The sequence below is a fragment of the Rhodotorula graminis genome (genome assembly GCF_001329695.1).
Source record: "Rhodotorula graminis WP1 unplaced genomic scaffold RHOBAscaffold_6, whole genome shotgun sequence".
In the NCBI taxonomy this organism is placed as follows: Eukaryota; Fungi; Basidiomycota; class Microbotryomycetes; order Sporidiobolales; family Sporidiobolaceae; genus Rhodotorula; species Rhodotorula graminis.
The window spans coordinates 1,095,156-1,119,988 of record NW_017264933.1 but is presented as its reverse complement, the minus strand read 5'-3'; the positions used below and the strand labels follow the sequence as shown (position 1 = coordinate 1,119,988).

Genomic DNA, 24,833 nt, shown 5'->3' with positions numbered 1-24,833 from the left:
GGACGCCGTTGGGGAAGGTCGGCGGCGGGAGCTTGGGCGAGCCGGGCGCGACGTGGTCGAAGTCGAGGAGGGCGTGCATGGCGGTCTTGATCGGCTGGTCGAACGACGCCGGCTCGAATGACGAGCTACTCGAGGTGCCACCTTGGCTGCCGAGGTACCGCGCGCCGTTCGAGGGCGAGGACGAGGAACAGGGCCCGGCGTCGGTCGAGGTCGAGCTGTGGCCCTGGCGGATGTGGACCTCGGACCGCGTCTCGAGGCGACGCAGCGACAGGGCGAATCGACCTTTGGCGGTGCAGGAGGCGTGGTCGGGAGGGAGGGCGTAAAAGTCGAACTGCTGCGACTGGTAGATCGAGCGAGGGAGGACGAGGGGCGAGCGGCTGCACGTCTCGATCTCGGCGAAGGCAGAGTACCTGCGGGCGAGAGTATCAGACAACCGAGGACTGAAAGAGATGACGAGAGGGCTTGGGGAGACGCACCGAATGCCCTTGGTCGCGGTCACGCCGACCTTCTCGAGTGCGCGCACCTCCACTCTGACCTCGCTCGCACCCTTGCCCCTGCCGACAGCCCACTCAGCGACCCCGGCGCACCTCACGCTCCACGACCCGCTCCTCTCCTGCGCCGTCGTCGCCGCCGCCGCCGCCGAACTCGCGCTCCCGCTCGACGGTCCGTGCGCACCTGCGCCGCCGCTCGCCGTCGAGCCGAGCAGCGCTCCGCCTCGGCTGCGCATGAGCTGCGACAAGCCGCTCACGGCCGTGCTCGCGAGGCGGCCGACGTCGCCCGTGCGCACGAGCTCGGCGGCCGCGCTTGTCGTCGTCGCCGGCATCGAGGAGCGCTGCGCGGTGAGGCGGTGGAGGGTCGCCGAGCCCGTCGAGGGGTGGAGGACGAGGACGTTCTGGAACGAGGGAGGGAAGTGGTCGAGGGAGGGAGGTGGCCGTAGGGCAGAGGACGCCGAGTCGGACTTGGGGAGGAACACGACCGCGGCGGGCAAGGGCGCGTGCGTCGGCGCTCGAGGTCCGGCGCTCGACGACAGGACGACGTTCGGGCGCGGTGAGCGCACGCGCGCGACGCTGCCGAGCGCGACGCTCAGAGGCGCGAGCTCCTCGGCGTTGGTGAGCTGCGACGCAAAGTGCGACTCGAGGCGCGGCATGCCGCCGACAGGCTGGACGGCCCACGTGTGCGCCGTGCCCTTGGCCGTCGAGACGGCGACGAAGCGGCCGTCGACCGACCACGTGGCCGCCGCAGCGAGCGCCGAGGTGTAGCCTCGCTGCAGACGGTAGCGGTGCCAGACTTGGCCCTCGGCCGCGCCGCCGCCACCGCCGACGATACCGAGCGAGGACGACGTCGCCGAGACGCCAACGGGCACGGACGGCTTGAGCTCGAACACGTCGAACGAGTGGCCCGCCGCCGACGCGACGAGGACCATTGTGGCCGCCGGCGAGAGCGACACGAGCGCGATCTGCTGCCCGTACGGCCGGAAGTGCGCGACGACTTGGAGAACAGGAGGCGTCGACGAGCGCGCCGTGGTCGGCGGACGCGGTACGGGAGCGCGCAAGCTCGCGACGAGGTCGACGACCTTGACCGTGCCGGCGGCGGGGCTCGTCTCGGTGGCCGCGCCGTGCGCACTCGTGCCCTCGCGAACCGACATCGACGACGACAGTCCGCCCGAACCGAGCTGCGGGGCGCTCTGCGAGTACGCGCCGCTCGGCCTCGCCGCTTTCGGCCCCGACTCGCTCGTGCCGGCGCCGGCGCCTCGCAGCCACGACCCGCCTCGCTCCCTCAACGCCGCCATGCCGCTCCTGACACCCTCGCCAACGCGGCGAGCCACCTCCTCGGCGTCCTGCACCGAGAAGCCGGCGCCTGGCCCGTCTGGCGAGCCGAACGGGAGGGCGTCGGCGTCAAACTGGCCGCGGTGGGCGAGGATGCCGGTCCCGGGCCGAGCCGGCGCGCGCGACAGCGTCGATGACGGGACCGAGGACGACGAGGCATAGGCGAGGAGGCGACCGCCTGCGCCGAGGTCGAACACGGGCGCGCCCGGCTCGGACGAGTGCGGCGAGGTTGGCGCCGCCACGACGTCCGTGATCGGCGAGAACGGCGCCGGCGCGTACGCGTTCGTCGACGCGGTGGGCTCGTAGGCGTGTAGGGCGAGCGGCGAGGTGGTCGAGACGAGGAGGAAGCGCGGGTTGGCGAGGATGCGGTGGGCGATACCAGCGACGGGCACGCTCGAGACGACGCGGTGGTGGCGGAGCGAGTACAGGAGGATGACCGAGGAGGGCGACTTGTGCGACTTGGCGCGGGCGAGGACGGCGAGAACCGGTCGGTGCGCCTCGAGAGGGTCGGCCGTGGAGGAGGACAGCGGAACGACGGCGGCGCCGACAACGCGCTCGACACCGTGGCGGAACAGCTTGCGGACCTTGTCGTCGTCGAGGGCGCAGTCGAGAGTCGGCAGGTTGAGGATCTCGTGCCAGCACTCGAGGTTCGAGCAGTCCCAGACGGCGAGGCCGCCCGACGAGTAGCCGAGAACGAGGACGCGGCTGCGGGAGAGGCGTGCGTCAGTACGCCATCATGTCCGACCCACTCGTCTGCAGGAGAAAGCGAGGACGCACCGTGGCCCCTCGCTGTCGGGCAGAGCGTCCCACCTCGCCCAGGCGACCGTCTCTCCCAGCTCCGGCAGCTCCGGCTCGCCCGCCGCTGCCGTCGCTCGCACCTCGTCCGACTGCCCGTCGTCTCCCTCGTTCTCGTCGTCGTCCTCGCCGAGCATGAGCGCGCCGGCCGCGGTCGCAGCACCGCCTCGACCAGCCGCCCCCACACCCGCAACAGGAAGCCGAACCGAGGTCGGGCGGTCGGGGCTCTGCGCGTTGGCCTGGCTCGTAGGCGGCGCGTCGAACGGCGACCAGGTGCGCAGGGTCGTGGCGAGCGACTCGAGGGCCGAGGGGTCTCTGCTTGGGGGACGAGCGGGAGGCCGACGCGCGTCAGTGAGGGGTGGCGGCGGGCTCGCTCTCGCTCGCGCAGGCCAGAGGGAGGGACGGGTGGACGCACTTGATGAGCTCTGGCACAACGAGACGCACCTCGGCGCTGCGGGACGAGGAGGGAGGGCGAGTGACGCGAGGTGCGGGCGAGGCCGGCCGCGACGACGAGGGCCGCCTCAGGCTGGGCGAGGGTGCATGGGTGGACGAGGGCGGTGCGGGCATGCAGGGGTAGACCCGGTGCGCTGGTAGAGGCGTGCGCGCTCTCCGTTGGGCCGAGTGCTCGTCGAGGGCGTGTTGATCTGGCGACGACGAGGAGCGAGATAGACGAGGCAGGTGGGGGAGCGGCTGGGTCGACGAGGGCTGGCGGGGAGCGTGTGCGTGTCGCTGAGATGCGCTCGGCTGTAGTGCCAGTGGGTGCGAGGGCAGCAGCGGTGCGGTGCGCGGTGGGAGAGAGAGCAAGCGACGCGTCCGACCGCCTCCTCCCCGGCTCCGAGCCCGCACCGATAGAGCGACAGTCGCAATCTGAATCGAGACCTTGCTCTCTCGTACAGTCACAGCGAGAGACGACTCGTCTATGCAGTGCCCGTCCGTCGTCGGCCGTTTACTACCCTCCGAGCACGCTGCTCGCACCCTCATTCCCGAGCCCGGGCACGCCCAGCTTGGCCCCGCCTGCGCCCATGGCCGCCGCACCGACAGCGTCGTCCGTCATGAGCGGCTTGTGCGCCTGCGCCGAGAGCGGCTTGGACCCGCCGGCGTTGGGCGCCGAGGTGGCGCGCGAGACTGACGACGAGACGGCGGCAGCGGCGGTCGAGGGCGCCTGCTTGACCATGGCGAGCTGCGTGGGGCACAGAGAGGTTTCAGTCACCTTCTGACGCTGCTCGACCGCCGCCTTGAGAGGCGACGGCCCGACACGGGCCCGCAGGACGAGAGAGAGAGGGAGAGAGCGCGGACGCACCATGTTCCGCTCCTCGCTCAGCGTCGCGTGGCGGTACTCGGCGCGCAGGTTGGGCATGTTGGTCTTGTGGATCAGGTTGCCGTCCTTGCCCTCGCGGTACCACTCGGGCCCGAGCCAGTGCCGCTTGACGGCCATCTCGAAGCCCGACTGGACGCACGAGTTGCGCGCGAGCTCGCACATGTCGGCCGGCGAGAGCTTGTAGATCTGGGCCGCGACCGAGTACTCCTCGAGGAGGGGCTCCTGGACCGACGAGAGTACGAGAATGAGCGAAGCCGCGACGACGAGGGAAAGCTCGGGGAGGGGAGCGAGCGAGAGACGCACCTTGGTAAAGTGGAACTGGAGCGGGTCGTCGGTGCTGAGACTGACATTGAGGCCGGTGCGGAAGAAGGTCGGGAACGGGTTGCGCTCGTAGGCGAGGAAGAGGGCGTTGTTCGACAGCGGCGACATGGCGATCTGCGGGGCTCGAGCGTTAGCCTGCGCTCGAGGGGCACAGAGAGGGTTGGAAAAGGAGCGAAAGGAGGACGCACACCGATCTGCTTGAGGTAGAAGAGGTACTGGAGGGCGGGCACCTTGCGCAGGAGGATGCCGTGCGAGATCGAGTGCGAGGTGAGGAAGGCCGAGGTGAGGTGGTCCGTGTCGCCCGCCTCGCCGGCGTGAGGGCGCAGCCAGAACGTGTCTGCGGGAGGTAAGACGGTTAGTCTATGCGCGAGGAGGACGAGTGGGGAAGAGGCGAGGACGCACTGAAGCCGCGCTCGTGCCGCCAGTTGTTGAGCGAGGTGATGTTGGCGTACAGGAAGTAGAGCCAGTAGGCGTACGGCGCTGCACGATCATGATGCTCGACGTCAGTCTCTAGACAACGAGAGAGGGGGAGAGAGGAGAGAGAGAGGGGGCGCACGATTTTGGGTCGTGTTCCAGTCGCGCGGGACGGGAAACTTGCGGTACAGGCGGCGCTCGGCCTTGGACTCGTCGTCGACCGAGTCGAAGCCGACGACGCGTTGCAGGAAGACGTGCAGCTCGGGGTGCGACGACGGGTCCGCCGTCACCTCGAACAAGGGCTCGAAAATGTCTGCGAGAGGGAGGAATCGAGCCGAGTGAGCTCGCGCACGGTCCGGCCGAGCCGGGCAAGAGAGAGAGAGAGAGAGAGAGCGGGACGCACTGCGCACGACCTCCTCAAAGTCGTTGACGCCGCCGCTCTTCTTGAACACGTCGTACAGGCGCGGGATCTGGATGAGCCACCGCACGTTGTCGCTGAAGAGCTCGTTCTTGATGACCCACTTGGCGAGCTTGTCCCACTCGGCCGTGTTGCTGTACGGCTCGTCGAGTTAGTCAGGGCGGCGAGCAGGGCGGTGGACGAGCGACGCACCGGCCGTAGATGCTGATGCGGTACTCGGCCATCTGGTACTTGCTCGCTTGCAGGTCGGTGAAGATCTCCTTGGTCATCTCGGCGAGATATCGACCCTCGATATAGCTGCAGGAGGAAGCGAGAGTCAGGCTGTGACGCGGCGAGGCGAGTCTGAGGGACGGCCGCAACTTGTCCGTCTTGAGGAAGATCTCCCTCAGGCGCGACTCGCCGAGCGGGTTGTACTTGAGGTTGAACTTGTCGAACCCTGCGTGGGCGCCGTGACGAACGTCAGGGCGAGAACGGTCGAACGTCGAGGGAGAGAGGAGGAGGAAGAGGGGGACGTACGGTGAAACGAGTCCTGGTGGGCGTGCATGTCGAGCGTGTCGATCGAGAGGTCGTACGCCGTCATGTTGAGCGACTCGAACACCTGGCGCAGCGTCAGGTGCTGGCCGTCGCGAAAGATGACGACCTCCTGTGGACGAAGAAGGCGGAAGAGGGCGACGAGAGGGTGTCAGTTCGCTCCGGCTCGCTCGACGACGACCGAAGGGGCTTTGCGAGGACGCACATCGGCAGAGCGCTTCATTTTCGCCTTGATGAACCTAAGTACGTGTTTCTGGTTGGCGGAAGCCGAGTGGTGGACGTGAGTGTCGACTTTGCGGACGTTGTAGAAGTCGCGGTGCGAAACGCGCTGCGGACGAAGGTTCGGGGTCAATCCCGAGACGCTGCACACGAGAGGAGAACTGCTGGGACGCACCTTCATCTCGGCGAGTTCCTTGTATTCGTTGAGGAGCACGTACAGGTTCCACTTGCTCTCGAGGTACCGCAGGCGCCGGTAGGCGAACGACTTGGCGGGCCCGTCCGAGATGACCGACAGCACGTCGTCGAGGTCCTGGAAGTACTCCTTGAGGGTCGGGACGGCATACAGGGGCTTGGGCGAGTCGGTCGAGCGCGCAGGGTCGGCTGCAGGACAGGTCGGGTCAGGCTCGTGCTCGAGAAGGTCGTCGACAAAGGCGAGTGGGGAGGGACGCACCGTCGTGGTAGACCTGGTACACGCCGTTGTCGTCGAGCGCGAACCTCCTCCTCTTGGCCTCGGGCTCCTGCTGCGGGATGTCGCACTCGCTCCACTCGAACTTCCTCCTCGCCTCCTCGCGCGCCGCAATCTCCTCGGTCGTGTCGCCCGGGGCCTCGCCGAGCGGGTCGATCTCCTTCCAGTGCGGCTCGGGCGGCGGCGGGTAGATCTTCCAGTGGTCGAAGCCGGGAGGGAGGTTGACGGGCAGGAGCGTCGAGGTCGAGGCGTACGAGGGCGACGAGGACGGGTCGAACGCGCCGTCGTAGTTGGCGGGGTTGTCCTCGAGACGTTGACGCGACAGGGTCATGTACTTGTCGCGCAGGTCGAGGCACCGCTGGAACGAGCCGTACAGGGCGCGCAGCTCGGCCGTGAGGACCTCGTGCGGGTTCTCTGAGGGAGGACGCGGCTTTAGCTCTCGCTCGTCCTGCCAAGAGGGAGGGGAAGAGAGTCGAGGACGTACGGGCAGCAAAACCCTCGTCAATGGCCTCGGCGTCCTCGACGTGCTCGTCGAGAACCGGCGGACCGTGCTCCTGCTTGCCGTTCCACACCTCGTCCGCCAAGCCCGACCCGCCCATGTCCTCCTCCTCGCCGTCGAGCTGCGCCGTCGGACGAACACCATCCTGCTGCGCGAGCGACAGGCGTCGGAGGCCCAGACTGGCGATGCGCGGCGAGGTCAAGTCGCCCTTGGCCCTGCTCGACAGCGAGTCGGACCTGCCGCGCGTACGGGACGAGGTGGCGGACGCGCTCGGCGACGACGGCGCGGTGCTGAGCGACAGGTTGCCGAGGGCGAGGCGCTCGACGGACGGCTGGCCCGTCAGGGTGTGCGAGGCTGACGGACCAGGGAGGATGGGCGGAGGGAGAGCAGTCGGCAGCTCGGCATGGAACGCGCCCTTGTCCTGCTCGGTTGCAGAGGTCAGTTCCCGCAAGTCCGGTTGAGCGAGAGTAGGACGGACCGTGAGGTGTGCTCGCTCGTCGCGGAAGCTAAAGATGGCGGCCTCAGGTCTGGGCGAGGGTGGTGCCGATGCGCCAGGCGTTGATGGGGCACTCGAGCCCTCTGAGCGCAGGTGCGCGTGGCCAGAGCACATGGCTGGATGAGCAGCAGCAGCTGGTGCGGTGCGTGACGAGCGGAAGCCAGCGCTTCGGTCGACAGCGATGAAGTCGGTTCGAAGAAGCGAGACCCTCACCACGGCCCCCTCTCTCGCTGCTTCTTGCCGGTTGAGCTACTTTGCAACTCTCTACTGTCCACGAGAGTCTGCATCATGCGCTGCGCAGGCGGATGCCAGGAGAGGGAGAGACGGACGATCTGCGCATTCACTCTGCGTCGCCGACCGGGGGCGAGCTGCGACGACGGGGTGTCGCGGCCCTGCTCTGTGCCGTCCACCTGCTCAGCTGTGCTACAACGCGCAAGTGCTCTGCGCTGCTGGTCGAGGGGATCGCGCGCTGGCCCAGCACGGTCGGCCGCCTCCCTCCGTTTGCCAAGCCTTTGCGGCTCGCTCCCTCCACCCCCCCTCGTCGCCACAGGCTCTGCTCTGCTCTACGCACCTCCCGCCTGTCGAGTCGCACCGCTTCACCTCCCACCAAGTCGACCCTCGATCTACCAAGATGCTCCAGCTCGCCCCCGTCCTCGCGGTGGCCGCCCTCGCCGGATCCGCCGTCGCTCAGTCGACGCCCCTCGCCGCAAAGCGCTTCCAGTGGGACAACCTCGTGCGTCCCACCGTCCACCTCCCCGTCACCCCAGTGCACGACCGGCGAGCTGACCTCGTCGTTCCCACTCCCCCTCGTCGCCGCCCCCCTCCTCGTCCAACATGTGCCGCCACCTCGTTCTCCCACTCGCAGCCGTACAAGGCCGACACCGACAACGGCGTGCGTGGTCCTCAGGCCGGCTACAACCGGTGCGTCGCCCAGTTCGCCTTCGTCCCCGCCGCCACTCGGAGGATCCGGAGCGAGACGGGCTTGGCGATTCGCCCCTCGACAGAGTCGCCCGACGCACTCACAGATCGGCTACTGACACGAGACTCCTTACACAGCTGCAACGAGACGACGCAGGGCCAGGAGTCGATGTGCCAGACCGGTGCGTCTCCCTCTCTCCCACCCTCGAGCTCGATCTCTCCTTCCCCCGCGCATGACTGACCCCGCGTACTCTCCCAACCTTGCCCCGCTCTGTTTGTCTCTCGCCCACCATCCTCTCCCCCAGCCGTCATCAACAGGTGCGCCAGCGCGCCGTCGTGCCCGTTGTACAGCCGGAACTGACCTCCTCTCGCACGTTCCCGCCGCTCGCGCCGTTCAGCATCGACGACTTCTGCCTCTGGGTGCGTCCTCCTCTCTCTACTACCTTCGTGCGACAGTCCTGACACTCGTCTTCTGCCACAGGCACCGCCCGAGTATGGCGAGGAGGTCGGCAACATCGAGGGTGCGCTTCTCGTCCCTCCTCCTCCTTCATAGCCGCGTACTGACCCTCGCGGTCCTGCTCCACAGGTGAGATGGTTGCCTGGTGCACCAAGGAGGGATACGGCACGCGCATCATCCCCGAGGGCGCGCTCCAGGGCGTCCAGTTCACTCGGGTCCGCCTCCTTCCCTCTCGCTCCTCGTCGTGACCCCTTCCTGACGTCGCCCTCTCTCGCGCAGACGCCCCACTACATCCAGGTCGTCGGCTTCATCGACCAGGCCAAGATCAACATGCTCCCGGAGGACTACGGCGGAGAGATGGTGCGTCGGCCTCGTCCTCGAGCGAGAACTCCCCTGTCCTCCCGACTCGTCCTGACTCTCTCCTCCCTCTTCCTCTACAGGACCCGCACGGTGCCGACCAGCGCGGCAACCCGCTCGGCGGTGCGTGACTCTCGTTTCGTCGTCGCCGCACAAGCCTCCAATTCGGACCTCGGACCTGACCTCGATTCTCCTCTCTCGCCTGCAGGCCTCGTGTTCTCGAACCAGTTCGCCGGCAACAGCTCGACCAACGGCACGTCGGGTGGCCAGCAGTTCTCGCAGGTCATCCAGGTGCGTCCACTCGCCGTCGCCGTCTCGGCCTTCTCGAGACACAGATCCTGACCTTCCTCTCTTCCTCCCTCGCTCGCTCGCAGTGGCACAACTTCATGGGCGCGTCGCAGTTCTGCCTGAAGGCGTGCGACCCGTCGTGGGACCAGGGCTGGCGCATGTGCGAGGTGCGTCGTCGTCGTCGACCTTCCTCTTCCTCCTTCGTACTTGCCTTCAAGACTCTCACACTACGCCTGCGCACGCAGCACATCTACGACCGCATCGGCTGCCAGTACAACGCGCCCGCTTCCTACAGCCAAATCAATTCCACTTTTACATCGTGTGACGGCGACGACCAGCTTCCTCCCGGCATCTACAGCGAGAACGGCCAGCGCCGCGAGTACACGCAGCCGCCCGAGTCGCTCGGCGTCATCTCGACGATCCCGTACACGCCCTTCACGCCCTCGTCGAGCAACTGCGAGACGTTCACCTCGGCCAACCTCTACACGGCGGCCGCTGCGGCCGCGACGACCTCCTCCTCGGCCGTCGAGTCGTCGGCTACGTCCTCGTCATCGAGCGCGAGCGAGATGTCGTCCGGCGCGTCGAGCGCGTCGGGCTCGTCGTCGAGGTCGGACTCTGCGTCGGGCACTGCCCCCTCGGCGACCGGTTCGACCGGCGGCAACGCGGCCGCGCAGGGCGGCAACTCGGGCGCCGAGGGCCTCAAGGTGGCGGGCGTCATGGCGGCAGGTGTCGCCGGCCTCATCGGCGCGCTCGTCGCGCTCTGAGCGACATCTCTCTTTTCCTTTCGCCTCGTACCCCTCGCATTGTCCGCCCCACCCGTTCTCTCATAGCGTTGTCGCACTCTTTCCCCCATCCTTTCCCCCTCCTACGCGTCTCGCTTTCTCCTCGCCCTCGCACAGACACTCGAGCCTCGAGCTCCGTAGCATGTCCCTCTCTTTACCTTAGTCTCCCTGGATTTCACCTCTCGTTCGCTCTTTCTCCTTCGTCGAGCTCTTACGAGATTTTCGAGAGTGAGAGCCGAGCCGCTGCGCGCGCGAGAATCGTAGAGCTGGCGGAACGACGCTTTGCGAGCATCGAGCGAAGGACCTGTGTGCGTGCTCCAGCAAGACGGAGGATCGCTCGCTTAGACCTCTCGCAGTCTTTTGAGGCCCGACAAGGTCACCGAGGCCGCCGCTGCGCGAGGGCTCGTGCGCGTACGAGGCAGTGCGACGAGGAGCTTCGACTTGAGAAGGTCACTTTGCTCGACAGTTTGCAGGCGTAGGAAGCGCCAAGCGGGCACGCTCGCGTCTCTGAACGTCAAGCAGCAGTCAAGCAGAAGCTTCTCGACGAGAGCTCGGTCGGTACGAGCCTTGAACCGAGGCTCAAACTCTCGCTTCGCTCGGACTCGCTTTCGTCGACGTGCACCGCCGCGAACGCCTCTGCGACGTTGCCGGCTCGACATCGTCCGTGTACCTCGAGAGAGGAGCGGGCAGAAGGCGGAAAGCGGGTCAAAGTAGCGGCGCCGAGCGTGTAGCGGTTCGTGCGCCTTGCGGTCGGTCTCGCCCGCAGGATCGTGCACGGACACCTGCGCGCCAGCTCGTACTGAGCTGCTCCTGCTCGAGCGCCCGTCTCGACAGCTCGAGCTCGGTTGACAGCACTGCCGACGACCAAAGCTGGCGAGGAGCACGCGACGTCGACGCTCGCGCTCGACCCTCAGGCAGCGGCGTTCTCTCGCTCTCCCTCCGCGCCTCGTCCTGCTCGCTCGTCAAGCGCCGCTCGTCCTGAGCATGCAAGGTTGGACGACTCGCACAAGAGCCAGCGCAGCGCTGCCTCGCGTCTCTCGCAGCAGTCGCGCCGCTCCCTCTCGCAGTGGCGCCGCTCGATCCTCTTTTGCCGTCGAGCATGGCCGGCAGGTCGGCTGAAAGACCCGGCCGCTGCAGTACTCGCTCGTGCGCACGCAGATGACGAGCGGCAGAGGCGAGCGCACGTGAAAGGGGCCGTGAGCAGCTGCGCGTCGACGAAGTCTGGGCGATTGTCCGGCGAAATGAGAGTGACGCTACGAGAGCGTGCGGACGACAGCGCGCAAGGGCCAGCAATCGCTGCGGCAAGCCTGTCTCGGTTTAGGCGAGAAAAGGCCGGGGTAGAAGGGGTCGAGGACGAGGAGGCTGTCAGGCGCGACAGCCGGGAACTTCTCACGCTCTGCCCTCACTCGCTCATCGCCTGCACCACCAGCCCTTGCAGCAGGGCACAAACAGCACCCACCATGGCGTCCACCGGCAACCTGGAGAACCAGGATGTCAGTGAGTCGCCCCTCTCTCTCGCTCTCACCCGCCCCCTCCTCGTCCGCTCGAACTCGAGGCGCTAACTCACCACCTCGTCCACGCCTACAGCCAACAAGTCGGTGCGTGTGCCCGGACCTTCTCCTTCCACGCCCGCGTGTGCCCCCGCCGGTCGAGGGCGACGAGCACTGACGCTGGCTTCGCCGGCATCCATCAACAGACGCAGACCTTCATCACCGCCCTCGTGACGGGCTTGATCATCGCAGGAGCCGAGGTGAGCACTCTCTTTGCATCCTCTCGGGCATCTCAGAGCGGGTCGCCGAGCGCAGGAGCTTACCCTCGCACCCTCCCCCCGCAGCTCCTCGCCTTCGTCATCCTCAAGAACCGCTTCCGCCAGATCTACAACCCGCGGTCGTACCGTGTCCCTCCCAGGTGCGTCCTCAACCTCCCTCTTGCACCCTTGCATCAAGCTCAGGGCAGGGCGGGCAGCCGCTCGCACGGCTCGACCCTCTCTTTCGTCCCTCGCACGGGCGCACCGCCTTCACTCGACATTGCTGACCCTGCCCACCCTGTCCACAGGCAGCGTGTCGACCCTCTTCCGCGCTCGTTCCTGGGATGGATACCGCACGTCATCCGCACACCGGCCAAGGAGATCATGCACAAGAACGGCCTCGACGCCTACGTCTTTGTCCGCTTCCTCTTCCTCATGATGGAGATCTTCCTTCCCTTGTACGTCCCCTTGTCCACCTCCTCGTCGCCGAGAGCCGTCGCGCAAAGAGGCCGCATGTTCACCTCGTCCCTCTCGGAACGTGCAGCATGGCCGTCACCTGGATCATCCTCCTCCCGGTCGACGCCGCCGGGTCCAAGGGCACGCAGACGGGCATCACGCGCTTCACGTTCGGCAACGTCGGCCTGTCGGAGCAGCCCCGTTACGCCGCGCACCTCATCCTCACCTGGCTCCTCACCTTCTGGGTCTTCTACCTCATCAAGCGCGAGTACTCGACCTACATCGTCCTCCGCCAAGACTTCCTCATGTCCAAGGACCACACGCGCCTCGCCCAGTCCAAGACGGTCCTCGTCACGGGCGTCCCCAAGGAGTTCCTCAACCAGAGCAGCATGTCGAGGTTCTGCAGCGTCCTCCCCGGCGGCTCGAAGCGCATCTGGTTCGCCCGGTACGTCCTCGCGCTCTCTTTCTCCGTACTCGTCGAGCGAGTACGCGTCACTGACCCAGCCTCGTCCGTACGCAGCGACCTCAAGGAGCTCCCCGACCTGTACGACCGCCGCGAGAAGGCGTGCAAGAAGCTCGAGAGCGCCGAGACCAAGCTCCTCAAGCTCGCGACCAAGCAGATCGCCAAGAACAAGAAGAAGAACCTGTCGTCGCCAGAGCTCGACGCCGAGGCGAGCAAGGGCGAGATTACGCGTTACGTCCCCAAGAAGAAGCGCCCGACGCACAAGCTCGGCCTGCTCGGCCTGTTCGGCAAGAAGGTCGACACGATCGACTGGGCGCGCGAGGAGATTGCGACGACCACCAAGGAGCTCGACGCCGAGCGCGAGATCCTCCTCGGCAGCAACGGCTCGGCCAAGTACCCGCCCGAGTCGTCCGCCTTCATCCAGTTCCACACGCAGATGGCGGCCCACATGTTCGCCCAGTACGTCCCCTCTTTCTCTCTTTCTCGTGCCTCGCCCCGTCGAGCGCGCCTCGGCGACGCTAGCCGGCCCAACTGACCCCTGCGTCCCTCCCTCGCGCAGGTGCCTCAACCACCACGCGCCGCTCCGCATGTCGGCTCGCTACCTCGAGGTCGCGCAGGACGACGTCATCTGGGGCAACCTCAACATCAACCCGTACCAGCAGCGTGCGCGTTACGCCATCTCGTGGGCCATGACGATCGGCCTCATCATCTTGTGGTCGTTCCCGGGTGCGCCTCTCCTCGCGCTCTCTCAGTCGCCCTACCGCAGCATTCTGACTCGAAACTCGTCGCACAGTGGCTTTCGTCGGCCTCATCTCGAACGTGAGCGCGCTGTGTCAGCAGGCCTCGTGGCTCGCGTGGCTCTGCACCCTACCGGTCCGTGCGTCACCTACTCTCTCTCCCTCTCTTCCTCTCCTCCTTGCGTCGCACGAACCGACTCTTCTCCCGCTCGCAGCGATCAACGGCATCATCCAGGGCTCGCTCCCGCCCATCGCGCTCGCCGTGCTCTTCATCCTCCTGCCGATCGTCCTGCGCCGTGCGTCCCCTTTTCCCGCACCCTCGAGCGTCCCGAGAGTGTCGCCCTGACGCTTTCTCTCCTTTACGGCGACAGTGTTTGCGCGCTTCGAGGGCATCCCTCTGCGCACCGGCATCGAGCTGTCGCTCATGACGCGGTACTTCCTGTTCCAGGTCATCCACGGTTTCCTCATCGTCACGCTCGCGTCTGGCCTCGTCAACGCCATCCCCGACATCGTCAACAACCCGTCGAGCGCCGTCACCCTCCTGGCGACCCAGCTCCCCGCCGCCTCGACCTTCTTCCTCACGTACTTCGTCACGACCTCGTTCGCCGGCGCCGCCGGTTCGCTCCTCCAGATCGCCAAGCTCGTCGTCTACTACGTCAAGCTCGTCCTCCTCGGCTCGACGCCTCGGTCCGTGTTCAACATCAAGTACTCGATGGCGACCGTCGCCTGGGGCACGCTCGTGCGTCCCTCTTCCTCTCTCTCTCTCGCTCGAGCACAGCCCCTGACTCGCGCTCTCTCTCCCTCGCAGTGGCCCTCGATGACCCTCCTCACCGTCATCGGCCTCACGTACTCGGTCATCGCGCCGCTCGTGTGCGGCTTTGCGTTCGTCGCGTTCGCGCTCTTCTGGTTCGTGTACAAGGTGCGCTCGACCCATCCGGATCCGCCTGTGTCGCGTCGAGCCCCGACTCACCTGCCTTCCCCTGCGCAGTACCTGTTCCTCCTCGTCATCGACACGCCGCCAGCGACCGAGACGGGCGGCCGCTTCTACCCCAAGGCGATCACGCACATCTTTGTCGGGCTCTACATCGAGGAGCTGTGCCTGTGCGGCCTGTTCTTCCTCGCGCAGAACGAGAACGGCAAGCAGTCGGCCATTCCCGAGGGCGCCATCATGGTCGTCCTGATCGTCATCACGGCGCTGTACCACATCATCCTCATCAAGGGCTACCACCCGCTCGTCGACTACCTCCCGCTCTCGGTCGCGCCCAAGGTCGCCGAGCAGCAGGGCCTCACCAACGGGTACCCGGCCAACAACGCGACCGGCCTCGAGAACGGCGAGGCGCCCGCTCTCGGCACGACCTCGAGGACGACGCCTCGCGAGAAGGAGCAGTCGAGTGCGTCCCTCCTTCCGCCTCTCTTCTCTTACCTGCCCGCGACCACCAGCACCTGACCCTCGCCGCCGCACGTCCGCAGCGTTCCCGCCCCCTGCGCGCTCGTCGTTCGAGGACCACCGCAAGCCCCTGCGCGAGGTCGAGTCGAACCGCACCGACCAGGACAACAACACGCTCCCCGGCGACGAGCACCTCGACGTCAACGCGTTCGACCACCCGGCCATCTACAAGGACTACCCGACCGTGTGGATCCCCAAGGACCCGGCGGGCCTGTACCGCGACGAGCTCGAGGGCTCGCAGGCGGCCGGCGTCGACATTTCGGCCGAGGGCGCGCACATGGACGAGAAGGCCAAGGTCGACATTGACCGCTCGCCGCCCGACGAGGAGTGGGACGACTCGCAGGATATCTGAGCGCCGCTCGCCGTCCTTGCTACCTGCCTCGCTTCGAAGCCTTCCCCTCGTCTTGCTCTCTCTCCCCTCGTCCCCATTTCCCTCGTCCACATCTCTACTATACCAACTGCGCCTTTGGTTGTAGTCACTGCGTCGTCGCTGCTGAATCTTAGCCGTTAATCGTCTCGAGCCTTCGTCGGCGTCGTGCGCGCGTCCCGCCGCCTGTCCTGCCCCTCTCGCTGTCTCTTTCTCCCGGAACCGAGAGAGAGATGCATTGCGAGCACGGCGAGCTCAACGAGAGAGCGTGCACGACGAGCGCTCGAGAGCAATGCGACCGTGCGCGGCAGGCGGCGGGTCCACCTTCCCAAGCCGTCGACCTCAGACAGCTCTCTCTCTCGTTCTCGACCGAGATAAGCAGGACGCAATCGTCTGCGTCTGCTGCCTGTGGAAGGTGCTCACGCTCCGCGAGCGCCCCTGGCGCACCCAGGCCCTCGTCGCCCGTCCCGCCTCCCCCATCTCGGAGCCTCGGGCTCAAAAGCCTGACGACGGCCGCCAGGACAAGGGGGCGGCTCCGCGTGCGTCGACCGCGGCCTCGCAGGCGATCCAAGCCCACTCGTCGCGCTCCTCGGCGAACCTGCTCGAGTCGTAGCGAGCGACGGTCGGCCTCGCCTCCTCCCCCTTCCCTCGTCCTCCTCCGCCCCGGTCGCCTCTCGTACCAGCACTCTGCGCACTCGCACTGCCAGCAGCACCCGCACATCGGTCCACCGCCCGCGCCCGCCTCTCGAGCGACGACCCGCCGGCCGCGACAGCCTTCCCCTCCCTCGACCTCCTCCCGGCTCTCCGCTTCGCCAGACGCTCAGCATGGCCACCGTCGCCCCGCCTCGAGGCGACTTCTACGCCTTCTCGAACCCGTTCGCTCAAGGCGCACCCGTCCAGCCCGTCGTCTTCAGCAAGGGCAAGGGCTCCTCCGGCCAGCACCACCACCTCGAGCAGGACGACGGCCTCGCCATCAACTACGAGCACCTCGACGACCGGCCGTCGTACCGTCCAGACGTGCAACTCGACCGGGACCAGGTCCGTCGCACTTCTCTCTCCTTCCTGGTCTCGCAGACGAGGGTGCAGAGACTGACTCTCCCCACCTCGTGCGCCTCGCAGACCGCCGCGCCGCACCACAAGCGCATCTCGGACTCGCCGCAAACCCGCATGGAGCGCGTCGACAGCTTGTTCGACGTCTACGCCGAACTGTACGCCGCCGACGACGCGAGCGAGCAGTACGTCGACGAGGAGGAGGCGCTCGGCGAGCTGCAGCGCGGCTCGAGCGGGTGGGGCGCACAGCCTCACGTCGTGCCCCAGTCGCCGCTCGAGGAGGAGGAGGGCGAGGGGGCGGCCGAGGACGACGAGCCGGCGCAGCCGTGGGACGAGCGCGGCAAGACGGGCCTGTACGGCGGCGGAGGACGCGGCGCCGACGATCGCGAGACGGGCTGGGTCAGCGACTACACGTTCGCCCTGCTGGCGCCTGCCTCGGGTCAGGAGGAGGACTTGCGGTTCGACGCCGACGAGCCCGACCACGGCGACACGCAGCAGGGCCGCCAGTTCTCGTCGCGCTCGACCCAGGGCTTCCATCCCGACGATCAGCCACGCCGCGACTCGCTCGAGACGGCCCCGTCGTCCAAAGGCCCGGCGACGCCGCCAGATGTCGGCAGCACCGCCACGGCTACGCCGGCTTCGGCGCGCGAGAACGTCCGTCCCTCCCACCCCTCATCCTCCTTCTCGACGCCGCCCATCCACACCGTCGACGCCGCCCGCATCAAGAAGAGCAACCTGAGCCCGAGGATCCCGACGCCGTCGGCGCCGATGCAGGCCGGCCGCGTTGCGGGTCCGCTCGACCGCTCGGCGCGCCCGCGCCCAAAGGCGACCGGCTTCAAGTGGCCCGCTCGCGCCAAGAAGCCGCCCACGATCTCGGCGCCCATCCTGCCCGAGGGCTTCGTCGAGTCGCTCGGCATGGAGACGTTCCCGCTGTACCCGGGCGCCAAGGTGCCGCACCGCGCGAGCATCTCGGCCTCGGCGGACAAGACGCGCACGTCGCTGCGCGAGGCGACGTCGCCCAACCCGCAGCAGCAGCAGCAGCGCGCCGCGCCGACGAGGAAGGCGGCACCGCCCGTCTCGCGCACGCCGCCTCGAGCCGTCCCCGCACCCGCAGCAGAGCACGAGCGGGGCAGCAGCACGCTCGTCCGCGCCGCCTCGACCTCGCCGCCGCCGCCTCGCCTGGACGCCGTCCGCGAGGAAGGCGACGCGCTGTCGGCGAGCGAGACGGCGACCGTCAAGCGCGCCCAGCACGAGCGCTCGGCGTCGAACATGACGGCGGGCAGCGGGTTCCGCGACCCGTGGTCGGCGGCGCCGGCGAGCGTCGGCTCGAGCTCGTCGGTGCACTCGCAGCAGACGAGGAGGGTGCACCGGGGCAGCTCGTACCAGGGCGGCAGCGCTCGCGCCTCGGTCGCGAGCACCGTCGGCGGCTTCGACCCGCGTCACTTTGGCTCGGCGGCGCCTGTCCCGGTCCCGCACCAGTACTCGCCCGTCGACGCGTCGTCCGGCTCGCCTGGTCCGACGTCCCCCGTCATGCCCGGCGTTCGCCACGACTCGCTCTCGTCGCACTACTCGGAGGTGTCCGAGGCGCAGGAGCACCCCGCCATCCTCGCCTCGTCGGCCGCGCCGTCCGACGCCTTCCGCCAGGACTTTACGCCGTTCAGCACGACGGCGCACCTGCGCGGCGCGAGCGCAGCAACGCTCGGCTCGACGACGCGCGGCGCTCGACCGTTCACGCCGACGCGGCCGCTCAACGTCCATCGGCGCACGTCGAGCACGATCCACCCCGGCGCCGGCGGCTCAGGCGACGAGTCGAAGCGGAGCACGCTCGCCGGCGACGTCGTCTGGGGCGGCGTCGGCGTCGGCGGGCCGAGGGACGTCTCGACGCCCGTCCAGAGCAGCTCCGGGTCGCCGTTCGCTCGCGCAGCGTCGCCGTTCGCGCAGCACGCGCCGACGATCGGTACGACGGGCTTCAGGAACCCGTTCGGCTGAGGGAGGGAATGCGGTGTCGCGAGGCGGTCGAGCTGGATCGGTCGGGAGAAGTCGGGGTCGCTGGACGACCAGAGCCTGAAGGGCACCATCTACAGCTGTATCTCTTCCGTGCCTTGTATCCGCAACGAGCATGTTTCATTCTCTTTCGTCTGACGCGAGGACTCGAGCGAGACGGTGCCCTCGTCGCCCTTGCGAAGGTCGTCCGCTGCTTTGCCGACTTGGTCTCGCCCACACACAGAGAGGCTCTCTCTCGTTCTCTCTCTCTGCTCCCTGGCTACGCTTCGCTGTCGCTACGAGCAGGCCCGCCAACGCTGCGCCGATCCTGCGGGTTTGTCCAGCGTCGCGACCACAAGCGCTCGAGCCGGTCCGAGAACAGTCGCCCACCGAGCGGCTCGAGCAGCGAGCCGATCCGCCGCCGAGCGTGCGCAGGTCATGCTGAACCCGATCCGGTGGACGGGACCGTCGACGAGAGCCAGGGCGGGATGACGAGCGTCAAGTTCTTTAGAGAGAGGGTCGGGGCGTCGTGCAAGGCGACGCAGGCGCTCGAGTCGACGACGGTCGCAGCGAGCAGACGAGGCTCGACATCAGAGCCTTGTGTAGCAGAGCGATTGGGAAAGGCACGGGTACATCGAGCGCGAGCGCCTCGTCCAGCTAGTGTGCGAGCTGCTCGGTGCGAGGAGAGCGCGCATGACGTCGCGCGAAGGGGGAGCGGCTGCTGTGCGCCACGCAGGTGACGACGAGAAGCTGCAGACGAGCGCCAAGCGGAGGCAGAAGCAGATCGAAAGGCTCGGAGGCTCGCAGTTGCAGCTCGACGAGGAGGACGAGGGACGACGACGGTGCGAGCACGAGCACAGGGGTGCGCGGGGCCTCGGCGAGACCGGCCGGCAGGCGAGCAGCAGTCCTGAGAGCAAGCGTGCGCGAGGCGAGTGGGTGGGAGAGGAGGAGGAGGCCTCGTCTCGCTGGCGACGACGACGAGAACTAACGAGACGAGCTCGACCGCCTCGCCCTCGCTCCCAACCACCCGAGTGCTCCCGTGCCTTGCACTCAGCAAGCACCTGCCACCTCTCGCAGCAGCCTCACGCCACCCGGACCGCCCGAGCGCGCACCCCGGCCTCGCCCGTCCACCGCTCGACCGCCTAATCTGCGTGTCGCTCCCTCGGCCCAGCCCTCTCCAGCCACTCAGCCGCGTGAGTCCCCCGTCGAACTTGCCCTGTCCCCTCCCTCGAGTCGCTCGAGGCGCGTTGCACGTCCCGGCGAGCCGCACACGGCGACCGCGAGCGAGGGCTGCTGCCACCTCGGACGGTCAACAGCGACTCGGGCCTCTCGCACACGAGCGAGGCGCACAGCGAGCACAGCAGGACACTCACTGACCTCTGCACTCGTCCCACCACGCCCATCGCCTCCCCCGTGTGCAGCTCGTCCTCGTCTCGCGCGTCGCCCACCGCCTCCCCCCGCGCTCCACCCACTCGCCGCCTCCCGACCAGCACCATGGCAGCAGAAGGCCAGGACATCGACCTCGACTCGATCATCGACCGCCTCCTCGAAGGTGAGCACCCTCTTCCGCCCTCCACAGCGCGTCGACGTCGCCGTCGGCCCACCCCCTTCCTCCTCGGCCCGGGGGAGCTCTCGGCGCGCGCGCTCCCACAACGGCGCACGGCTCTTCGCGTCACGTCGAGAGCCCCTCGGACGAGCTCTTCGGAGCACTCGCTCGAGCCGGCACCTCGGCGGGCCCTGCGCGAGCGCACGACGCGTCGATTGGAGGGTGCAGCTGCCTCGCCGGCGTGATGGCGTGGCCTGACGCGCCCGCTACCTCGTCTTTGTTGCGCCGGTCGTCGAGTTGCCAAGCTGGACAGCTCGGCCGACGCAAGAGGCGCGGCCTCGTGCGACGCGAGGAGCAGCGGCCGCCTGCCACATCTCGCCGACCCTGTCACTGACCCTCTCGGTCCTCCCCTCTCGCAGTTCGAGGCAACCGCCCCGGCAAGCAGGTCCAGCTCCAGGAGTACGAGATCAAGTTCCTGTGCACCAAGGCGCGCGAGATCTTCATCAACCAACCCATCCTCCTCGAGCTCGAGGCGCCCATCAAGATCTGCGGTGCGTCCCGCTGTCTCTCTCCCTCTCGACGGTCCTCGACCTCGTACTGACAACGCCCACGTGTGCAAAAGGCGACATCCACGGCCAGTACTACGACCTCCTGCGCCTGTTCGAGTACGGCGGCTTCCCGCCCGAAGCCAACTACCTGTTCCTCGGCGACTACGTCGACCGGGGCAAGCAGTCGCTCGAGACCATCTGCCTCCTCCTCGCGTACAAGATCAAGTACCCGGAGAACTTCTTCATCCTGCGCGGCAACCACGAGTGCGCGTCCATCAACCGCATCTACGGCTTCTACGACGAGTGTACGTCCCTCTTTCTCTTCCTGCACGTGGCACGCACTCACATCACGCGCGCTCGCAGGCAAGCGGCGGTACAACATCAAGCTGTGGAAGACGTTCACCGACTGCTTCAACTGCCTGCCGATCGCCGCCATCATCGACGAGAAGATCTTCACCATGCACGGCGGCCTGAGCCCCGACTTGCAGAGCATGGAGCAGATCAGGAGGGTCATGCGGCCAACCGACGTTCCCGACACGGGTGCGCCCTCTCTCTCTGTCTCTGTCCCTCGTCCACCTCAGGTTCGGGACTGACTCTCTCTCTCGTCCACGTGCAACAGGCCTTCTCTGCGACCTCCTGTGGTCCGACCCGGACAAGGACATCACGGGCTGGAGCGAGAATGACCGCGGCGTGTCGTTCACCTTTGGGCCAGACGTCGTCTCGAGGTTCCTCCAGAAGCACGACATGGACCTCATCTGCCGTGCGCACCAGGTCGTCGAGGACGGCTACGAGTTCTTCGCCAAGCGCCAGCTCGTCACGCTCTTCTCGGCACCGAATTACTGCGGTCCGTCGCCTCGTTCTCCCTCCCTCATGCGTGCCACGGCCGAGCGAGCTCCGACAACTGACTCTGCGTTCGACGATACAGGCGAGTTCGACAACGCGGGCGCGATGATGAGCGTGGACGAGACGCTCTTGTGCTCTTTCCAGGTGCGTCCCTCTCTCCCTCTTCTCCTTCCTGCCCAACTCGTGGTTCCTCTCGCTCACGTTTTCTCTCCCCGCCTCGGTCTCTCAGATCCTCAAGCCGGCCGAGAAGAAGAAGACGTTCGCGTACGGCGGCGCGGGTCAGGGCCGGCCGGTCACGCCGCCTCGCAAGGCCAAGGGCGGCAAGAAGTAGAGCCCCCCATCGACACCCTCGCCCTCGCCTCGCACCTCTACGCCTTCCTCGACCCACCCTATCGCCCTCTCCCTCTTCTCGCCTTTCTCTCGGCACGATCACGACCTCGGACGACGCGCTGTACCCTCCCCTTCTCCCCTCTTCACCCTTTTCACCCTTCCATCTCGACCGTCATGCGCTCGCCGGCCAACGGCTTCACTCTCCGATGTGCCCGAGCGACGACGCGACCTCACGTCGAGTGCCGACAATGGCGCAGGCGGACGCTCGAGGCCGTTCCCCTCCCGCTCAGTGCCCCTCCTCCTTCCTCCTCTCCAGTTCCAGCATCCGCTCCCCTTTAGTTAGCTGTTCCCCATCCCCTTTTAGCCGTCCGTCTTGCTCTCTCCCCTCCTCGCTCGATATCCCGCTCCCCCCTCTCCCCTCCTCGTCGCCTTTTCGCCTTCTCGCTCGCGCCCCGACCTCCTCTTTTTCTCCCTCTCCCTCTCTGCGTCGTCCAAAAGTCCCTCCCGTTTCCGGTGTATTCCTACCTCGCGCTTCCCTCGACATCGGTGCTCTGCGCGAGAGACGAGAGAGGAAGAGAGAGAGAGAAAGAACGAGAGGAACGTGATTGCAACAACAAGGGGAGGAGGAACGACAGGGAGCGCGACGACGGGGAGCGACAAAGAGGCCGAGCAACCTTGCTACGAGTTGACCTGCTGGTACACCTCCCAGTACGCCTGCGACCGAGGGGAGAGAGAGAGTCAGTACGCGGCGAGGAGGAAGAGGACGAAAAGGAGGAGAGGGACGCACGCTGTACTCGTCGGCCGTCTGCGAGAGAGGGAGGACACGAGTCAGTCGACCTGTGCATCTCGACCGAGGGAGAGAGAGGGCGAGAGAGAGAAAGGGGAGCGCACCATGTCGCCCGTCATGTCCTCGGTCACCTTCGAGAACGGCATCTCCTTGCCGTTGACCATGATGAGCTGGTTCGGGTCGCCGCCGCCTTCTCCACCCTCGTCGAGGTCAAACTCGTCGTCGTCCTCCCCCTCCTCCTCCTCCTGAACGAGCGCTCCGTCGCCCTGGTCGCCCGTCGCCGCGAGCCCATCGCCCGCACGGTCCTCGTCGTCACGCCGGACCCGCTTGCTCGACGCTGCGCCCAGCTCGTCCTCGTCCTCGCCCTCGCCCTCGCGCTCCCTCTTGCCTGATGTAGCCGCCGCTGCAGCGCCAGGCGTGCCCTCGTCCGCCTCCTCGAGCCCGAGGTCCCGCTCCTCGGACGTCCCTGCTCGCGCCCCCGCCACGTCCCGACCCGGCGAGTCGAGCAGCGGGCTACCCTCGAGGTCGTCGTCGTCGCCGTAGCCGTCGTCGCCGTCGAGCGCCGGCGTCGCCTCGCCGCTCGCGCCCTGCGCCGCCCCGCCCGCCGCGCCGCTCTCGAGGCTCGCGTAGTACGCGTCGAGGTCGGCGTCGCCCGTCGCTCCTGCGCCGGCTGGGTCCGACCCTGCGTGCGCGCCGCCGCCGGCGAGGACGGGCTTGCGGTCGCCGCCGTCGCCCATGCGCAGCGTCGCGCCGCCGACGCGCGCCGCGCTCGACGCGCCCTGGACGCCGTCGCGCGCTTCGCCGGGCGCAGCTTCTCGCTCGCCCGCGCCCGCTCCTGCTCCTGCTCCTGCGACCGCGTGGGCCTGCTCGGGCGCGCTCGAGATGGTCGACTGGGCGATCCAGCTCGGGAGCGCGTTTTGGTTGCGCTTGTCCTCGATCTCCTGGGCGCGGCGGCGCAGCTCGTTGGCCTCGTCGTCGTCGCCGGCGATCTGGACCGTGACGACGGCGGCTTGGGCCGGGAGCGACCCGCTCGCCGAGGCGGCGGCGTGAGCGGTCGCGCCGAGTGCCGGGCCGTGGATGGCGAGGTACGACTCGATGTTGAAGCTGCAGGTAGTGGGCAGGCACGTCGACGTGAGTGAGAGAGATCGACGAGAGGAGGGCAAGGGCGAGAGACGCGACGAGGGAAGCGAAAGAGGGGACGGACCGAGGGAGCGTCACCTTGTCCATCTTTTTGAGCAGGTCGACGATGCCCTTGGTCTGGACGATGAGGCGCTGCATGCGGTCCTTATTGCCGCGCACGTCGTCCTCGTTCTCCTTGTTGGTCACCTCGGTGTGGCACACGCTGCACCGCAACAGGTTGGTGGTCGGGTCGAACAGGGTCGCCGCGTCGAGGTGCGAGTAGGACGCCTTGCACAGCGGGCACACGTAGCCTTGTGCGTCGAGCTCCTGCGCATGCATGTCGGCGACGATAGAGGGAGAGTCAGTGCCGGGCCTCGAGCGCCTCGTCGCACGCCGCAAGAGACGAGGGAGGGGACGGACGTTGCGCAGCTTGACGTCGATCGTCTGCTGGATGCGCCACATGCGCCACTTGATGACGTCGGTCGCCTTGCTGTAGTCGAGAAAGTAGTAGGCGCGCTGCTGGGCCTTCATCATGCCGTTGTCGCGCATCTCGGACCGGCGGTGACTGCGGCGCGCGCGAGGACGGGTCAGGCCGCGCGACGAGACAGAGAGGGAGGGACAAGTGGGGGCGCACACTTGGACGACCTGGTCCTCGACGAGGCGGTGGGCGATCTTGGTAATGTCCTTGATCTGCATGCCGAGGCGACGGGCGATTTCCTCGTCGCGGAAGCTGGAGGCGACAGGTGCGAGAAGAGGCGAGAGGCGCGGTAGAACAATGGCGCGGGAAGTGGACGGCGAACGAGTCAGTGTCGTCGATGTAGGGGTGGTGGCGTCGACGCACGGCGGACAGGCGAGGGGGGAGGAACAAGATGAGGAGGAGGAGGAGGAGGAGGAGGGGAGGGGAGGGGGAGCTCACCATTCTCGCTGCACGAGCTGGTCGACGAGGATGGCGGCGCGGTTTCCGTAGAAGGTACGGGCGATCTTCTGCACGAGGAGCTTTGCCGTGTCGAGGCCGTGCGAGGTGGACGCGGTTGAGGACGAGGCGGCAGGCGGTGCAGCCGAGGCCATGTCGGAGTGCCGGGGTTGCTCGCGGTCGGGGTACAGCTGCAGACGGGTCCAGCGAGGGACTGCCTGGACGTCTCTAAGCAGCCAGGGCTCCGAGGTGACGAGCGAGAGCCAACTCGTCGAGCCGACCACTCTGAGGAGCAGCTCTCGCTCGCTGCAACGCTCTGCTTGGCTGGACCCGACCCTAGACTCGCCTTGGACTAGACAGTGAGTCGCTCTCGCCCCGCCCCTGCCCCTCCC

General features: G+C 67.5%; 6 protein-coding genes across 6 annotated transcripts; 4 read left to right on the top strand and 2 right to left on the bottom strand.

Annotated features, from left to right (window-relative positions):
* Window positions 1-3,524: 3,524 nt before the first annotated feature.
* RHOBADRAFT_26820 (uncharacterized protein) lies at window positions 3,525-6,825 on the bottom strand. The gene is made up of 14 exons (XM_018412767.1): window positions 6,793-6,825; window positions 6,294-6,722; window positions 6,018-6,223; window positions 5,829-5,951; window positions 5,609-5,735; window positions 5,453-5,528; window positions 5,285-5,389; window positions 5,078-5,226; window positions 4,817-4,987; window positions 4,663-4,740; window positions 4,449-4,597; window positions 4,243-4,374; window positions 3,922-4,161; window positions 3,525-3,801 (listed from the first exon to the last, which is right to left on the bottom strand). Exons 2-14 carry the CDS (start codon window positions 6,637-6,639, stop codon window positions 3,571-3,573), a joined length of 2,133 nt encoding a protein of 710 aa, XP_018271534.1. The 5' UTR covers window positions 6,640-6,722; window positions 6,793-6,825; the 3' UTR covers window positions 3,525-3,570.
* Window positions 6,826-7,843: 1,018 nt separating this feature from the next.
* On the top strand, window positions 7,844-10,301 carry RHOBADRAFT_26816 (uncharacterized protein). Its single transcript, XM_018412766.1, has 12 exons — window positions 7,844-8,036; window positions 8,169-8,224; window positions 8,360-8,403; window positions 8,527-8,539; window positions 8,620-8,641; window positions 8,703-8,742; window positions 8,808-8,893; window positions 8,958-9,038; window positions 9,119-9,158; window positions 9,244-9,326; window positions 9,410-9,490; window positions 9,569-10,301. The coding sequence occupies exons 1-12, from the start codon at window positions 7,935-7,937 to the stop codon at window positions 10,085-10,087; spliced, it is 1,167 nt and encodes a 388-aa protein (XP_018271533.1). The 5' UTR covers window positions 7,844-7,934; the 3' UTR covers window positions 10,088-10,301.
* RHOBADRAFT_65021 (protein phosphatase type I) lies at window positions 8,108-22,159 on the top strand. Its single transcript, XM_018418630.1, has 10 exons — window positions 8,108-8,127; window positions 9,893-9,899; window positions 16,929-16,961; window positions 19,846-19,907; window positions 20,321-20,452; window positions 20,524-20,754; window positions 20,813-20,989; window positions 21,069-21,293; window positions 21,375-21,436; window positions 21,522-22,159. The coding sequence occupies exons 4-10, from the start codon at window positions 19,850-19,852 to the stop codon at window positions 21,621-21,623; spliced, it is 987 nt and encodes a 328-aa protein (XP_018271530.1). The 5' UTR covers window positions 8,108-8,127; window positions 9,893-9,899; window positions 16,929-16,961; window positions 19,846-19,849; the 3' UTR covers window positions 21,624-22,159.
* Window positions 11,509-15,480, top strand: RHOBADRAFT_66436 (uncharacterized protein). The gene is made up of 14 exons (XM_018418966.1): window positions 11,509-11,602; window positions 11,693-11,703; window positions 11,802-11,855; window positions 11,940-12,013; window positions 12,161-12,310; window positions 12,397-12,753; window positions 12,829-13,230; window positions 13,331-13,497; window positions 13,565-13,648; window positions 13,724-13,804; window positions 13,880-14,247; window positions 14,317-14,427; window positions 14,497-14,899; window positions 14,979-15,480. The coding sequence occupies exons 1-14, from the start codon at window positions 11,566-11,568 to the stop codon at window positions 15,305-15,307; spliced, it is 2,628 nt and encodes an 875-aa protein (XP_018271532.1). The 5' UTR covers window positions 11,509-11,565; the 3' UTR covers window positions 15,308-15,480.
* Window positions 16,109-18,508, top strand: RHOBADRAFT_53454 (uncharacterized protein). The gene is made up of 2 exons (XM_018416842.1): window positions 16,109-16,360; window positions 16,442-18,508. Exons 1-2 carry the CDS (start codon window positions 16,148-16,150, stop codon window positions 18,359-18,361), a joined length of 2,133 nt encoding a protein of 710 aa, XP_018271531.1. The 5' UTR covers window positions 16,109-16,147; the 3' UTR covers window positions 18,362-18,508.
* A 52-nt stretch (window positions 22,160-22,211) lies between the features above and the next one.
* On the bottom strand, window positions 22,212-24,601 carry RHOBADRAFT_53452 (uncharacterized protein). Its single transcript, XM_018416841.1, has 7 exons — window positions 24,445-24,601; window positions 24,163-24,258; window positions 23,949-24,093; window positions 23,614-23,855; window positions 22,514-23,513; window positions 22,410-22,427; window positions 22,212-22,336 (listed from the first exon to the last, which is right to left on the bottom strand). Exons 1-7 carry the CDS (start codon window positions 24,594-24,596, stop codon window positions 22,301-22,303), a joined length of 1,689 nt encoding a protein of 562 aa, XP_018271529.1. The 5' UTR covers window positions 24,597-24,601; the 3' UTR covers window positions 22,212-22,300.
* Window positions 24,602-24,833: the final 232 nt, after the last annotated feature.

Bases quoted from the DNA above. Each gene is read 5' to 3' on its own strand.
- RHOBADRAFT_26820 (XM_018412767.1), bottom strand. From the start codon at position 6,639: ATGACCCTGTCGCGTCAACGTCTCGAGGACAACCCCGCCAACTACGAC. The intron at 4,988-5,077 runs GTGCGTCCCGCT...TCCCTCTCGCAG, and splicing joins CTTTGAGGAGGTCGTGCGCA to ACATTTTCGAGCCCTTGTTC. The intron at 4,598-4,662 runs GTGCGTCCTCGC...TACCTCCCGCAG, and splicing joins GCGGCACGAGCGCGGCTTCA to ACACGTTCTGGCTGCGCCCT.
- RHOBADRAFT_53454 (XM_018416842.1), top strand. From the start codon at position 16,148: ATGGCCACCGTCGCCCCGCCTCGAGGCGACTTCTACGCCTTCTCGAAC. The intron at 16,361-16,441 runs GTCCGTCGCACT...TGCGCCTCGCAG, and splicing joins TGCAACTCGACCGGGACCAG to ACCGCCGCGCCGCACCACAA.
- RHOBADRAFT_65021 (XM_018418630.1), top strand. From the start codon at position 19,850: ATGGCAGCAGAAGGCCAGGACATCGACCTCGACTCGATCATCGACCGC. The intron at 20,990-21,068 runs GTGCGCCCTCTC...CACGTGCAACAG, and splicing joins AACCGACGTTCCCGACACGG to GCCTTCTCTGCGACCTCCTG. The intron at 21,437-21,521 runs GTGCGTCCCTCT...TCGGTCTCTCAG, and splicing joins CGCTCTTGTGCTCTTTCCAG to ATCCTCAAGCCGGCCGAGAA.
- RHOBADRAFT_26816 (XM_018412766.1), top strand. From the start codon at position 7,935: ATGCTCCAGCTCGCCCCCGTCCTCGCGGTGGCCGCCCTCGCCGGATCC. The intron at 8,642-8,702 runs GTGCGTCCTCCT...CTTCTGCCACAG, and splicing joins TCGACGACTTCTGCCTCTGG to GCACCGCCCGAGTATGGCGA. The intron at 8,894-8,957 runs GTCCGCCTCCTT...TCTCTCGCGCAG, and splicing joins AGGGCGTCCAGTTCACTCGG to ACGCCCCACTACATCCAGGT.
- RHOBADRAFT_53452 (XM_018416841.1), bottom strand. From the start codon at position 24,596: ATGGCCTCGGCTGCACCGCCTGCCGCCTCGTCCTCAACCGCGTCCACC. The intron at 24,259-24,444 runs GTGAGCTCCCCC...TGTCGCCTCCAG, and splicing joins CAGCTCGTGCAGCGAGAATG to CTTCCGCGACGAGGAAATCG. The intron at 23,856-23,948 runs GTCCGTCCCCTC...ATGCATGCGCAG, and splicing joins TCGACGTCAAGCTGCGCAAC to GAGCTCGACGCACAAGGCTA.
- RHOBADRAFT_66436 (XM_018418966.1), top strand. From the start codon at position 11,566: ATGGCGTCCACCGGCAACCTGGAGAACCAGGATGTCA. The intron at 13,649-13,723 runs GTGCGTCACCTA...TCCCGCTCGCAG, and splicing joins GCTCTGCACCCTACCGGTCC to CGATCAACGGCATCATCCAG. The intron at 13,805-13,879 runs GTGCGTCCCCTT...TTACGGCGACAG, and splicing joins CCTGCCGATCGTCCTGCGCC to TGTTTGCGCGCTTCGAGGGC.